The 15,316-nt window shown below is 40.4% G+C and overlaps 1 protein-coding gene across 1 annotated transcript in view; it reads right to left on the bottom strand.

Annotated features, from left to right (window-relative positions):
• LOC135210027 (nuclear pore complex protein Nup98-Nup96-like) overlaps window positions 1-15,316 on the bottom strand; it is a 128,792-nt gene that overhangs the window by 10,004 nt on the left and 103,472 nt on the right. The window contains exons 17-23 of the mRNA XM_064242799.1: window positions 5,871-5,961; window positions 5,544-5,714; window positions 3,051-3,185; window positions 2,473-2,860; window positions 1,770-1,827; window positions 929-1,166; window positions 70-270 (exon numbers count right to left, since the gene is read on the bottom strand). Of these exons, the coding sequence (XP_064098869.1) occupies window positions 70-270; window positions 929-1,166; window positions 1,770-1,827; window positions 2,473-2,860; window positions 3,051-3,185; window positions 5,544-5,714; window positions 5,871-5,961 (1,282 nt within the window). The remainder of the gene's footprint in view (window positions 1-69; window positions 271-928; window positions 1,167-1,769; window positions 1,828-2,472; window positions 2,861-3,050; window positions 3,186-5,543; window positions 5,715-5,870; window positions 5,962-15,316) is intronic.

A 15,316-nucleotide genomic window follows, 5' to 3' on the forward strand; every position in this document is an offset into this window, starting at 1 on the left:
CATATACATACAATAAGATAACCCAGCCAAAGGAAAGAAGAACAAGAATCAAGACCAAGATTTCCTTACCTTTACTCTGAGCCAACATACAAGCTTCAGAGATCTGCCTAGCAGTAAGGTGTGAAAATATTGCAGGAAGATAGTTTTCTTCACCATCTTGACTCATAGCATACAAAACTTCCTCTTGAACAATTGAGCTGTTGACATTTTCCAGCCACTGGCTCACAGCTTCCACTCTTGCTCGTGACTGAGAGTATTCGTTAGCACCATCTACACAATGGAGTAAGTTTAGTTACTTTGCAACAATAATGATATAAGCTTTTCACACAAACATTTTCTAGTTTACAGTATATGAAATATCCTAAACTGTTTTCATTTTAATGCTTTACATGTTAATGTGTCCACAGAGAAGGCAAAGTAAACTGGGGCAGCTTGAACTGCTAAAGGATACAGATATTCCATTCCCTCAATGCATCTTACAATTTTTTGCCAAACGTTGAACTTATTAATTATTAAATTTAAAAAAGTAGCAGGATACTCTTACGTGAATAACTTTATATTTCTCATGATAATATATATGAATGAACCACTGGATATTACATCACTAGGACTGTATGCTTATGGTCATATTAATACCATCCCATTAAACCTGCGAAATCCAAAATCTGGAACCCATGAATCTGGATAAAAGGATGTTCTCTGTACATTCAAGGAAACTTTCATAATTTTTTTTAAATTACTATTTTTCATCAGCAACATTTCAATAAACAAAGCCCTATTTAAGAGAAAAAGTGAATAGAGACATGGCTAACATTATCAGCCTTGAATAAAACGCCTTCATAAAAATTAAATAGACGAAAGACTATAAGTATTCAAATAAAAAGTATGAGTTACTGTATACACATATACATCAAATTTTATTTCTGACCTGATTCAGGAGAATAAAAATGAAGTCTTCCCCACAGTCCAACACAAAGGTTGAATATATTTGAAACTCCTTCATGCTCAATGCCTGCTGAGGATGCAGTAAGAGCTAACTGATGGAGAAGTTCTCTGTCCTTCACAGGACGATAATGGGGACATGACGAACTGTCAGTTTCACCCTTCCCGTCTTTTGTTAGAACACTGTACTTCCAAACATCATTTAGGCATGCTTCAGTTAAATGCTGTGAAGAACATAAAACAATACATATGGAACCTTATATTATAATGATAAGGACAAAAGGGTCTTTGAAAGCTTAATCATATTTAAACAAAATCACATTATTTCACTAGAGGCAAGTCTAGTTCTTGTGCTTATAACTATCACATATATTACATCAGTAAAATAGGGGGTGAAAAAATTTCAATTCTTACAAACAAAGCTACAAAGATTTTATTCATTAAATGACATAGTTTACATACACCACAAGGCAATAATTAAGACACTTCTTAAAAACAACCAGTAAGATTACTTAAGAATGGATAAAAATGAGAGGAAGACAATGTTTTTTTTACTGACCAAAACACCAGCCCGAAAAGAGCCGTTGTTAGGCTCAGAGGTCTGGATAAACTAATCCTTTATAATAATAATAATTACTGACTAAAAGTTTTATTTAATAAAGATAAATTTTCTCATGACAGTTAATGCCACACAGGTTCTCTTAAATAGAAGTACAATACATTATCTTAATGAATTAAGCCATGGAGAACAATTTTTTCTGTGTGTTTATGATAACAACTTGCCTATGTTCTGATATTTAGATAGAAAAAAATGGGTAAATACTTACATCAAATGTGTGTGGATCTGCCTGTACAGCATGAAGTTGCTCAATAACCAATTTGTAACTGCAAATACAAAAGTTAACTATAGTAAAGAAACTCAACCAAAGAATGTCCATACTGTGCATTAAGATCCCTAAACAACATTTAGAAACTAAGATTGGGGTACCTATTAATGACGAATGTTTGAAATCAGAGAAAATTTTAGAGGCTGGACTAACACTTCTGGAACCCATAAAACCTGTTTAATCTTCTTCACTCATGTTAAAGAACCGCATCCAGCCTTGCGTATGTCATGTAACTGCTCACCTAGCACTTCCACCTGGTAATCCTTTCAGATCATCATCATTTTTACAACACACTTTCTCTTTAGGCAGCAGGTTGTGTTTATGTTGACATTTATTTATTGGAATACCATTATAGTATTTAACTATAACTATGAATGAAGAATATATACATCAATTTTAGTCTCAAAAGTTCCATTTTGTGACTCATTTTCTCCCCTTTCAAAAAAAGATAAATTTCAAATATCTTATAAATATGCCATCAAAAATCAAATTTGCTTACCAATTTCTATATGGGTCTCTCACACCTCAACTCCTCAGTGTGTGAAATATTAGATATGTAGACAACAATGTAGAGGTATAATTACTGTTAATAAAAATTACATACTGAATTCAACTTGAACTACATTGAAGCAATACCACTTACCTGGTAGAACTTGTTGTTTTGGCTCTTTTTGGTTGTGTGACTGATGATCCCAAGAAAAAGAAAGAAACTGGAGATGGTGGTTCATCCTCTGTCATCTCAACTTCAGTCTCCTCAGGTATTCTAAGAGAGGCTAACTGTTTCCCCGCATGGACCAGCGTCCAGCCTGGTCCCCATCCAACCCTAAATGAACGCCCCATAAAGGCTCCCATGTCAGATAAGCGCTGGTCTATACTAGACATCAGGGATGAGACAAATGGTACAGTTGCCGTTTGGTGCTGAGGAGGAACATGACCAGCCTCTTTGCCAACATCTTTTCCACTGGGCAGCAACTGATACTCAGTCCGGGAATCCCTCAACAAAGAAGGAAGGCTAGGCTCAGCAGAGATACCTGTGAAGGAATGAACAATCATTCATTTCTTGCTGATGATTAACTTTCTTTCCTTATAAAACTTGAATACTTTTTTTCATGGACATCAGGAGTTAAGGTCCAGCAATGAAGTACCTGGGTTAAGATCCATGTAATCATCAATGATGCCTATATACTAATGAACTTTACTTGTTGTGAGAATGATACTTACTGACTTTGGGTGCTTCACCAATACTTCCACTTTGGGATTGTGAGCCAAACTTTATTTTAGGTCCAGCTGATTCTACCGGACTTGATGATCTTGTATAGCTCACTTCATGACCAAGCATTAGTTTCTTAGAAGTAGCTGGAAACAAAGAGAAAATATGTACAAAGTGCAGTCATAAAAGAAGTCATGGAAGGAATAAGCTAGCTTAGGCTATGCTACCTCTCAGCTACCACAAAAATCATACATCAGCCATAGTTAGATTATGAAAACAAATTACCTTGGAAAATTGTAGCAAATCCAAAGAAAAAGAATTATTCATATCCTTTTATTATCATATTATGCCATACACAAATCACCAGAAAAATGTCACAAACAATCCATTAAAGAAACCTATCTTATCCAGACTAAGCATTAATCATAAAGTAATAATCAAACACACAACATAAAATTACTTTGTAGGAAGCCCACAAAATTTGGAAAAAACTGAAAATGTTAACTGTTATCATCCATTTTAGCAAATTTGTTTATGGTATGTTTTGAAACAGAAATTTTACCCATCATTTTAACTTTCCAATTGTTTGGTTTCGCTATGCTAACAATATTTGTGTGTTGATTCCAGATTTGATTAATATTGAAGATTTATTAACTCAACTGAATAATTTACAACAGTGCATCAAATTTAAAGTAGAAAAAGAATAACAACAGGTTACCTTTCTTATATCTTGGGAGTAGACCCTCTTTTAAACAAGTCTTATTAAAAAGGATTGCTGCATCAGCTCCATTAATTTTGTATAGTCTTCTCTATTTTCCTTATCAACGATTTCTCAGTGTTGAAATTCTTGATATGGAAAATAGAGAAGACTTTACAAAATTAATGCAGCTGATGCAGAAATCCTTTTTAATAAGGTTACCTTTCTTAGATACTTTATTATGTTGTTCAGAAGACAATAGAATTAAATATGCTTTATATAGAAAACCGACCCATGCAGTCATATATTCATGCTTTTTCTCTCCATTCAGATAATGTGAAAATAGGTGTTATTTCTAATATATTCTTGAGAGCAGAAAAATTTTGTGATGTTGAATTTTTATGACTGAAATAAATCATATAAAAAAATTTTTCACTTCACTTGGTTACAATACAAATTTTATTCAAAAGGCACACAGGCACATAGAATATATTATGTGGCAAGGGAGAAAAACAGCTTCCTGGTTGATAATAATAATGTTCTAGTCTTACCACAAAGAAAACCCTGGACTTTCAAAGCCATATTTGAAATTTTGTAACTTTGTCCCAGTACATAAGAATACGAACACTGTTCAAAAGTACCTAACAAATAATGTTAAACCTAAAAATAATGTTAAAAATGTAAACAAAAAACTAGGATGCATTTACAAAATTCCCTGCCAAGAGTGTAATAAAACATACTATATAGGTGAAACGATTGATTCTGACAGAAGGAAAAGACAACATTGTGACTCAATAAGGAAAGGTGATGAAAACAATGCCATTATTCAAAACAGACAAAAACAATGCCTCTTCCAACACAGCCAAAGTAAAAATCATATTGTTAACCTGGACAAAATGAAAAACAAAGTATTAGAATCTATTTTAATCCAAAAGGTTGACACAATGAATATATATAAGAGTAATTTTAAACTGGACTTTTCTGTAATGCAATACCGACAAAACATGTAGTTAGTGTAACTGAGTTGTTAAAAAGTATTGGCAAACCACCTTAGGGCAGTTACTCTGATACAACTATGTAGTTGTATGTTATTTCTTTTACCTTGACCATTGCTTTCAGTTTTTGTGTAACTTGTATTTTTCTTTCTGTTAAAAACACTGAAAGATCGTGTTTATAACTTTGGAAGACACAAAAAGATATTGTATTGCTCCTAATGTAATTTTTTTATGTACAAATTAAGAAAAAAAAAAAACTAGATTACTAGTACATAATCTGAACTGTAGCTCACAATGTGCTACTACACTGCAAGTACCACTTTCCCCATACCATACATATAATACATGCTTACCATTTTCTCTATACAGTACAGCCTTACAGTAGACAGTTGTACCATAAGCCAATGGTATATAATTGTAGTACATATCTTGAAATACTGATTGAAAAACACAAATCACCCTATTCCTCCTCATCAGTAAGCCTTTCAGCACATGACATTTTCACTGACCCAATCAGTACTCAAACAAAGCTCAATTAGTTTGCCTGACTAAGAGGTAGCCATTTTTGCTCGTTCATCAAGGCAGTCTCATGTGCACCACACACCCATCTGCAAATTGCATCTTTGCTATTTAGTGCAGTTAAGGAAGTATACGTGTTGGTACTGATCAAGATGCAGTCCTAGGCTCACTGCTGATATGGGACATATGGATAATCAAGGGGTTACATTTGAGCATCAAATGCTCTGTGAAACTTAACACTATAGACATAATACTCTACATACAAAAAAATCTTCTCTTAAAAGTTATTTCACCTTTGATTGATTGTGGTGTGGGAGTGGTTTCCCTAACAAGGTGTTGTGGCTCTTCTTCATCATCAACAAATAACTGTAGTTTTGCTAACTGGACAGCTCTGGGTGGTACCTTGGAAGCCACAGTTAGGCGCTCATCACTAGGGGACAGCACACTTAAAGCAGCACTCTCCTCTGTAAGCGAAACATAAGAAACAATATATAAATGAATTATATACATGATAAAAAGTCTAAAAAGAATGAAATGCAAAATTTCTTGACGATTATTTAGGATCATTTAAAGCTGGCATGCTTAAAAATGTTATAGTAATAGCAGAGTTTATTACCAACCTGGCTCTTGAGCTATATCTGGCTCAATGAAATCCTCATCAAGCACCTGTGACTCCTGTAGTGAAGGACTGTCCAAATATCTAGGCTGAACCTGAAATTGATCATTTCAATTACAAATCCTGCTTCTTCTGTTTTCAAGACTTGAAGGGTACAAGTTTAGGATCACTTGGGCTAAAAATGAAGGAGTGCATTACAGATAGGTACATGTCAGGGATCATTTGGACTAGGAATAAAGGAGACTGCAAGACAGAGGGGTTTATTTTCATGATTTATAAGGAACAAGTCTGGGATCCCTTTGACTCAAAATATGGATTCTACATGACATACTGGTTTAATATGAAGTTGAACGAGTACAATTTTGGGAAATATATCTATTATCTATTAAGATGGAAACACTAGTGGGTAACCTCCTGTATAAAGCTGCAGTATACTGGAAAAGTACATATCAACCAGCTCATAAAATAATAAAAATGACAATATTCTTCAAAAACTTAAGAGCAACTCAACAAAGAAAGGATAGGATAAACAATGACATAGAAGTTTTGGGGAAAAGTTAAAATTAACAATTCTTTTCATGAACCACATTGCTAATTTGTTAATCTGGAATGTTTACATGAAAGTGGGTACCAGTTTCTTCTGAACAAGGCAGTCCTAAGAGAGTTAAACTATACATGAAATTTGGTACAAACTAAGCATGCTAAATCCCTGGTCTTATCATCAATTAAAAATAATATAAAAATAATATTAATGGCCAGCTTTGGGCTACACTTGACACTGAATTTGTTGTCCATGGCATTTGTAAATAAATTGTTACAAAAATTTTGAATCTAGTTACCAAGCAACTTTCCTGAAATGTTTGTTTGTTTGTTTGAAAGAAGAACTGGTTCACTGTGGTCAATGAGCCATGTGTCTAACTTTCCAATATAGTTTAATCTTGAGGATGAAAACAGTCCATCTGCATTAACTGCTGTCAGTAATTAATACTGTACAGTCTTCAATACACAGTCTTGTATTTATTTAAAGGCTATCAGGTCTCTAGTGACCACTACAAGTATGACCTGCAGTGAGCTGATATGCATAAACATTACACATAACTGAGTATTATGACTATTGGGCAAGACTTAAAATGGCTAATTTCTGCTTTTAACATTTATCTAAAACTGTAGGATAGCCTAACCTACAGTAATGAAGAGTCAGAATTCCAGTGAATTAAACAAAATTTAACTTTTCTAATTTACTCATCAATGACCAAGTCAACTGCTCTACTGATTCTACATTACCATACTGCCTGTCTTATTTATCTTATCTTCCAAAGCTTGTAATTTCTCCATAAACATGCATGCTACCGAGTCTGAAATCATAGTTGTATCTGTTTGCACCAAAGATGTGAGTGGAAATAGGCTGTAACGTCATGGCGGACCCCATGTTAGATTGTGACTTCACTGAGGGAGCAAGCGGTGACGTCACTGCACTTGATGGAAGACGCTGTGAAGATACTGATGGAATCCCTGTGGATGCTCCAAAGTTAATTCCCAAGTTCTGCATCGTTGGAATCACATGCGCCGCTGCAGCTGTCATAGCGTTCGCCCCAAAAACCAGACCAAGGAGATGAGGAACACTCATAGACGGATGACCCGGAGGGAAGCATGATGTCATATAGTAAGACAACAACCCATCTAAAGTTGGTACCCCTGATAGGCCTAACATTGCCCACTTTCCCTCCATCGTGTGCATATCGGAAGCTGAAACATACAACAAAGATGGCGATGCTTCCCCTCTCCCTGCAGGGAAGGAGAATAATTAGGTACATAACTGCCTAAAACTCCTCCTGATGCTTGTTTCCAACTACGAATCATTAGAAGAAACAGAAGGGGCATGGGAAGCATCAAATCCAGGTAACGAAACATGTGGAACAGCATCATGAATAGTCAGAACAAAAGAAGCTGAAGACGCTTGGTCATCCAAAGATGGCAGCATCTCTTTTCTCTTGTACTGACCTTCCTCATAAAACTTTTTTCACTGTTCCACCAACCAACAACAACAAATTGAACATGGATTAGTAATTGTAAATAATGTTTTCTCAGCACCTACTGCACGTTGGGTGAGGACCTGTAGATATCGCAGTTTAAAATCTCAAACAAGGAAACCCACTCACTCCAGGGCATTTCCTTTGTTTCTTGTGAGATCCCAAAGAAAGCTCTGTTGGCAAGGCAAAATTCTCCATGATTTCTCACAACTTATACAAACCTACATGATTACACACTCTGAGCCCACCCAGAAAAGATAGGCTTTAAACTGGCTTTAAAGAGATAGAGTAATCACGTCCTCTCTTAAAAGCTGTAAGAAAGTAACTGATGCGCTCACAGGGTGCCCAAGGCATTGTGAAAGCTCCCAAATACCCTGTGGGGAAGTACAGATCCTAGTCCCTGGATCACACAAGTGTTTCTTATTAATTTTACTGGATTTCCAGCTGGCGCCAGAAGACTCTCCTAATGTTAAGACCGAAGGTTTGTTTCATGTATGAACAACTAGTGGATTCCAATTTCAGCCAATCCCTAAAAGGTGTTACATTTATTGACCACCTCGTCTCCCCAGCACTTATTTAATGTATTTTATTTCTAAAAGAGCAGCCATATTTACACAAATATCAGCCAGCCGTAGTTGCGGGAAGGGGGGAAATAAAGACTTCTCAGCCTTAGGGACGTATCCCAAAGGGAGGGTGTAGGTAGCCAGGTACTTATTAGGCCTACGTCTTAAGCTCCTTTTTCCTGTGAACCCTTTGCTGGCCGTATGTTCTGTTTTCCAGGATGCCCTGCTCTTGGGGGGTTAAGCTGACCCCTAACACCCATGCTTAAAACCTGCCCTCGCTCTCAGTCAGCTCCAGTCGTGACCTCGGACGGATGTCCCAGCGAGCCTTCCATTTAGGCCTACCAAGGCGTTACTGGCGTGCCCAGACCTGAGACAAAGCCAACGCCGCATTTCCACAAAGGTCCACTTATTATGGCATCCAGATTTCCTGAGTCATGTGTCCAAGTCTTCGTGCCCGCAAGTGATGCATTACCGCAAGATAATCTGAATAATTTTGAAAACCAGCTTTTACTTGAACCTCATTTTAGCCAACTATCATCCCCTTGTGAGAGATAATATTAGTCCCTGTGTGGACAAGCTGCATTTACTCTTTCTCCAGGCCAGTAAACGGCCTCTTGTAAATAAATGTATGTAGGGTAAAGTAATTAGCGGAGTTTTCTGGCGACCCCCTCTAGAGTAAATTAACACTATAAATCCTTTTAAGGTAAGTTTCAAGTAATTTATTCTGCATTTTCCCTCAAATATTTTCCTTACGTATTTGGGCCCTTCCGGCCAGGGCTTAAAACGTAAAATGGCTGACCTCGCCAAGGATTCGAACCTAGCTTGCTTGAAAAAGCTTGTAAAATGTGTTATCCCTTGTAAAATGTAAAACTGTAAATGATTTTACAAAGCATAAATCGGAGCACACTTGCAGCGGAAGACACACACTGACTCATGGTAAGGCATATAATTCATATATGATTTATTTTATAAACAATGTTAGCTTAAGGTACATTAATAAGAAATTATTTTAGAAGTGGTTTAAAAGAGTGTTAAGTAGAAATATTATTATCGTAATGGCCAGAGCGCCGAGTGAATTCTCTATTATTGTGTATTGTACTCGCCTGATGAGACACGAGCATGTGCCTGTAAGATAGATGCCAGAAAGTACTAGTTCAAACTAGGAAGTGCTTTGCCAGGGTTTATTCCTGTGTTAGCAAGCCTAGCTAGTTAGGAGTGTTCTACTAATAGTTACGGCAAAAGAAGTGTACAATTCTTTTGTCTGTGATATGTTAGGGGAATTCATTTTAACTTAGTTTTCATTCCAAGTGTTGGTAACCGCTTAGCCTGCCAGCTCTCGTCAGCTGAGCACATGCGCTCTCTCAGTCCTGCCAGCCAACCTTTGTTTCATACAACGCGCAGCCATGTTTTTATCCCTTTAAGCATTATCTCAATTATTTAACCAAAGTAACGTAAGTCTTGAAGTTTTAACGTAAATAATATCAATCTCAATACTAATCTATCATTCTGCCAGATAAATTAATGTTAATTCGCCTTGACTAAGAAAGTAGAATTTCGTGTTGTAAATCGCTTTCGCATTTACAGAAAATCAGCTGTCTCGTCACCGCATGTAGCGCTCACCACACGTTTCACCTCGTATCTCATTGAGCGAAAGTAATTTCCTTTCGTACTTAACGTAACCTCATTTACAAATGTTTGCTAACATTTTTTCTTAAAATCCTTACAGTCATTTCACTTGTCACAAGGACCTAGTAACCTTACGTAAAGTTAACGTAATCTTCAAAGTAGAGCAAATTACAGGAATTGTTAACGCAAAATGCATCGTTGTAAATTTCATATGAAAACGCAATCCATTTCAAAGTAACGTAAACATCGATCATCGCTAGCACGTTATCATTTTCATAAAACGTATTCAAAAGCAATTCTTTCATTAAACGTTAACATAAGCAGATCATTTAACGCAAGTTGCGTCATATTAAACTAGCATTATAAGTTCAATTAAATACAAGGGAGTTCGTCATACGTATATCATTTTCACCCTCTCAGAGAGAGAGAGAGAACCTAATATTCACCAAGCCAAGAGTACTACGTCTATTACCATTACGCATGCAGAATTAACATTATTTTAGTCTCTTGTGTCTTTCATTTACACTTAGCGTGATACACGCCTGTGTCCAATGCCGCTGTGCAAGCATTTACTTCATTTACCGAGTACTTCAGCCAGGGACTGAGCATTCCAAAATTACCATTGCCTGTCATTGCCCGAGTGGTCTTTTCCATTTCTTTATCCCAAAAGACTTGCGTATACCGCAAGCACAGATTGCACAGTGTGCACGCAAATTCATTACTTCCAGACAAGGAACCCTACCAGTCTAGGACTGGCCACCACCAGTGCACCACAGGTCTTACCATTTTACAGTGCCCCTAATTCGTGACACTGTCCATCGACTGGCTGCTGAAGTACTCCCACCTTTTACTTTCTCTCCTCCACCATTACACTCTGCCACGAACAGAGTGCCATTTCTCTTCAGTATCTTTGAGTATACGTACTGCATTTAGTATCATCCGACGGGACACACCAGCACGCTACCAGTGCAAACAAGGGAACGCCTCCTCTAAGTGCCGTGCACCTGTACTGGACCCACAGGTTGTCCATTCAAGTGTTTCCCAAGTTAGGAACGGCCTTAAGTGTGACGTACGCTGCACACTCCATTTGATTGTCTCACCTCATTAGAAGGTGCCATTCCAGAAGTGCCACCAACTTACGGGACACTTCCCAAGTGCCACAGAGCACCCAGTCTTTTCAGACTTTTTCTCTACCACATCGCAGAATCCATTTCCAGGTGAGTGCCACGTCGCCAAGTGGGCATCTTCCATTCCACCAGTACTATTTCCTGGCCACCATTATTTCTAACTTTGTCCGAACCTCTGCTGCAGCCTAAGGGAAATTCCCCTGCTTCCCACGACTTCTTTGCCATAGAGCTAGAGAAGCTCCGAACCCTCATAACTCTGGGCAAGGAGGCTGGTTACACTGGACCAGCACTTGACCAGTGGATGAAGGCGCAGCAGGATGTCGCGTGCCTGCAAGAAAAGGAAGAAAGAGAAAACCAGAGAAAAGCCAGAGAAGCAGAGAGAAAAGAGAAAGAAGCAGAGAAGAAGGAAAGCGAAGAAGAGAGAAAGCCTGAGCTAGCTCTCAGAAATGAAGAAATCTCTCGGCAAGCTTCCAAGCCCCAGACCATGAGCTGGACTCCCGGTAAGAGGTGGTTGCAGAGGTTCTGCACCACTTGTTGTGTGCGTGGGCATGCTGTGGATTCCGACCAGTGCCCAAGTCGATCCCTACCTTGGGATGAGAGCTTCCAGGGTGACTTCTCCAGGCTACCATGTAGCCCTCCTGATGAACAGTCTCCTACGGCCTATCGGTGGGTACACGTCATGGGCGATGCCGAAGCCCAGGTCTCCCTCATTGCAAGAAAGGCATTGCCTAGGGGTGCCAAAATCCAGAAGGACGAAGAAATTCAGTTTGAATGGATTGACAGTCACCTCTATTCTGTTCCTTCGGTCCTTCTGAAGGACCTTATTGGACCAGGAGAACAGGGAAACCACATTGTGCCGCCGTGGGCATAGTTGGACCAATTTCATGATGTTTATCAGGTGATATTGGGCCGAGATCTACTAAAGCCGTATCTCCCCTGGACGCAGCTCCCACTAGAAGATGTACCGGACACCTGCAGCATGCCAGATAACCAAACCTACCTCAATTTTTTATTCAGAGGCTAGTGCCTCCGATGTCCCCGACATCCTTTCTATTTGTGAACCTGGCCCTAACCCAGTGTCAGAAGCCTGAAGTTTCTTCCGCATCATCTCAGCCTCTTTACCATTTCACACCGCCTACCTCCTCCTCCCTTTTGGAAGAGTTAAGCCCACCAGTTAACCCCGGACTTGTTTCCGAGGGTGATTCAACGGAGGATTCCTTAACCTCCCCACATCAAATCACTGCCAGAGAGGACTCTTCACCTGTGCCCGAGCACACTGCCAGCCTTGGTGACCCCACAGATTCGCAACCTGTGGGGCCATCTCGGCCTTACCGTCCAGTGCCACGGAAGAAGTTCTGGAACAAGTTCTGCTGAGACTGTGGCCACAAGGGTCACATGTCTGCCAACTACGGAGGGTGCGCTAATCACAATGTTCCTGCCATCGCAATGGCTGTTACCAATTCTTCTTTACTAGGACCCCCAGCTAAGGGCCCTATAACCCTCGCACCCCTCCAAAGTCATTATCTGCCAAGCTACGTCAGAGCCTACGACAACTCTGGCGCTCAAATCTCCCTGATACGGGAAAATCGAATCCCCCGAGGGGCTAACGTCAACAGGCGTCAACTCATTACCATTGAAGGTATCAACCATATCAAGCTGATCCTTCCAACTTTCCAATTGAGGGTCACCAGACCTCACTTCTCCAAAGTATGTACTCTTGCAGTTGCAACGCTACATTTCAGGAGTTTATGACCTCCTCCTAGGGCAAGACATGAAGTCTCCCTCGCATTTCCAGAAGACTAGGGGTCCTAACCCCACCCACGACCACTCCCTACCCGCAAGGAGACATCCAAGACCTACTTCCTCCCGGAAGTACGGCCACCAACAGTCTCCCCCGTTACCAAGGAGGGAGATTGATCATTCAAAGTTCCGTTGCAAAACCTGTAACATAATAGGGCACTCCACTAATTGGCATGGGTGCCCTAGTAAGCTACCCGCAGCGGACACTGTCCATTCCCCCCAAGGCTTAGCCTTCCACGAGAGACAGGAGCCTCTGTCTCCCATTACCAAGGGCCCGCTGAGAGGTATCGCACCTCCAGTACCCGTCACAGGTCCAGTCGACCTCAACACTCTGCCAGTGCCACTTGGCAACACTGAGCAGTGCCAAGCTCCGTCCAACCTGGACATAGAGCCACCACAAACTTTGACCTTTGCGCCTGGCCCCGAGCTAGCGCCGGCGCCTAACCTTATCAAGGATCCTCCTACAGGAGATCCTCCAACAGGCATGGAGCTTACCGCAGCCCATGGCCAATCTCCAGTCCATGATTCCTTCTTCACCTCACCTCTGTCGCCCGTGGATGAACCTCTGGCAGACCTCACCTCCTCTGGACAACCAGGAACTGCCTGACCAAGTCCAGCCTGGAGTCTTACCCTTATGACGGCTGTCGCAACAGCCGGAGTGAGGGCCTCCCCTGCAGTAGGTTCCACCTCTACGATGGTTGCTGCAGATACCGAAGTAGGGTGTTCTCCTGCAATCCCTCAGGCTACCACTGCCTCTGCTCCTGACGGCGTTTCTGGCCTTTCCCCAGAGTCGGTGCCTCCGTCTACTCCTAGGACTGGTATAGCCAGACCCTGGAGGAATAAGAAGGAGGAGGGACGTAACAAATCACCAAACTAACCAAAGAGCTACATGCTCTCCATGGCACTTGTGCCCTAGGTACAGTGTCACATTCATTTGCAGAGTGATCCTGGCACCTACCCAGAGAAGGTAGCCAGCCTGATCTCTGCCAGTAAACTAATCCTCTAACCCCTAGAAATTGTATTACTAACCCTCATGTAAATGTCATAATTACCTCATTATATTTCCACCCTGGTACTCTACTAATCACTCATCATCCCCACGCATCATTACCTCATCTAATGTATTTTAACAATTCAGTTCGATCAACCACTGCGTCTCTAATTAACTATAATGTGTAGGTTAGGGTAATAATTTAGTACCAGGGCATTAGGGTCGTAGCAAGTAGAATTTTCAAGTAACCATACATAGGGGTAAAGTAGACTGTCGTCACAGACGACCCGTAGTTCTCACTTGGGCTACACTACATTAATTCAGAGTTCGTAAACTTAGCATCTCCACCTATAAGTTAGGTAGGCCACTGTAGTTAGCCGTATCGCTGCTCTAAAAACCTCAGTTAGAGTAGGAGAACTGGGTAGTCGAGACGATCAAACATATTTAGCCAAGGCCTTCACGCCTGAAAGGGAGTGAATGCCTTCTTAACAGGGGAGCTGTTACATTTATTGATCTCCTCGTCTACTCAGCATTTAGTTACATATTTTGATTGCTAGAAAAGCAGCCATTTTCCCCGAATCAGCTGACTTCAAAGGGGAAAAAAACACCAGCCAGAGATAGGAATTTCCTGTTAGAGAGGGGGAATAGAGACTCTGGTCAGCCTCATGGACGTATCCCAAAGGGAGGGTGTAGGTAGCCAGGTACTTATTAGGCCTACGTCTTAAGCTCCTTTTTCCTGTGAACCCTTTGCTGGCCGTATGTTCTGATTTCCAGGATGCCCATGCTTAACACCTGCCCTCGCTCTCAGTCGTGACCTCGGACCGGACGGATGTCCAGCCAGCCAGCCTTCCATTTAGGCCTACCAAGGCGTTACTGGCGCGCCCAGACCTGAGACAAAGCCGACGCCACATTTCTACAAAGGTCCACTTATTATGGCATCCAGGTACGTCTTGTGAAACAGTCATATTGCCAGTTCCTTACCTCCTAGTGTCGTAACTACTCCCCATTTTCAAATTTCAAACTCCTAATTCTCAAATGAACATTCCTTTGTTCCTTTTCACTGCCTCGTGGCTGCATGCCTCCCTTGTGTGATCGTCCCAGACAAATGAAGTCATTGAATATTTCATTTAACACTAAGAGTTCCTCCCCAGTGTGTTAGACAAAGTGAGTAATTGTAACTTGTGCAAGAACTCTTTGATTATTTTGTGTCTAATCTGGGATTTCTTCCAGATTTCGCGAGTCATGTGTCAAAGTCTTCGCGCCCGCAAGTGCTGCATTACCGCAAGATAATATGAACAATTTTGAAAACCAGT

The sequence above is a fragment of the Macrobrachium nipponense genome, chromosome 39 (assembly GCF_015104395.2).
Source record: "Macrobrachium nipponense isolate FS-2020 chromosome 39, ASM1510439v2, whole genome shotgun sequence".
NCBI lineage: Eukaryota > Metazoa > Arthropoda > Malacostraca > Decapoda > Palaemonidae > Macrobrachium > Macrobrachium nipponense.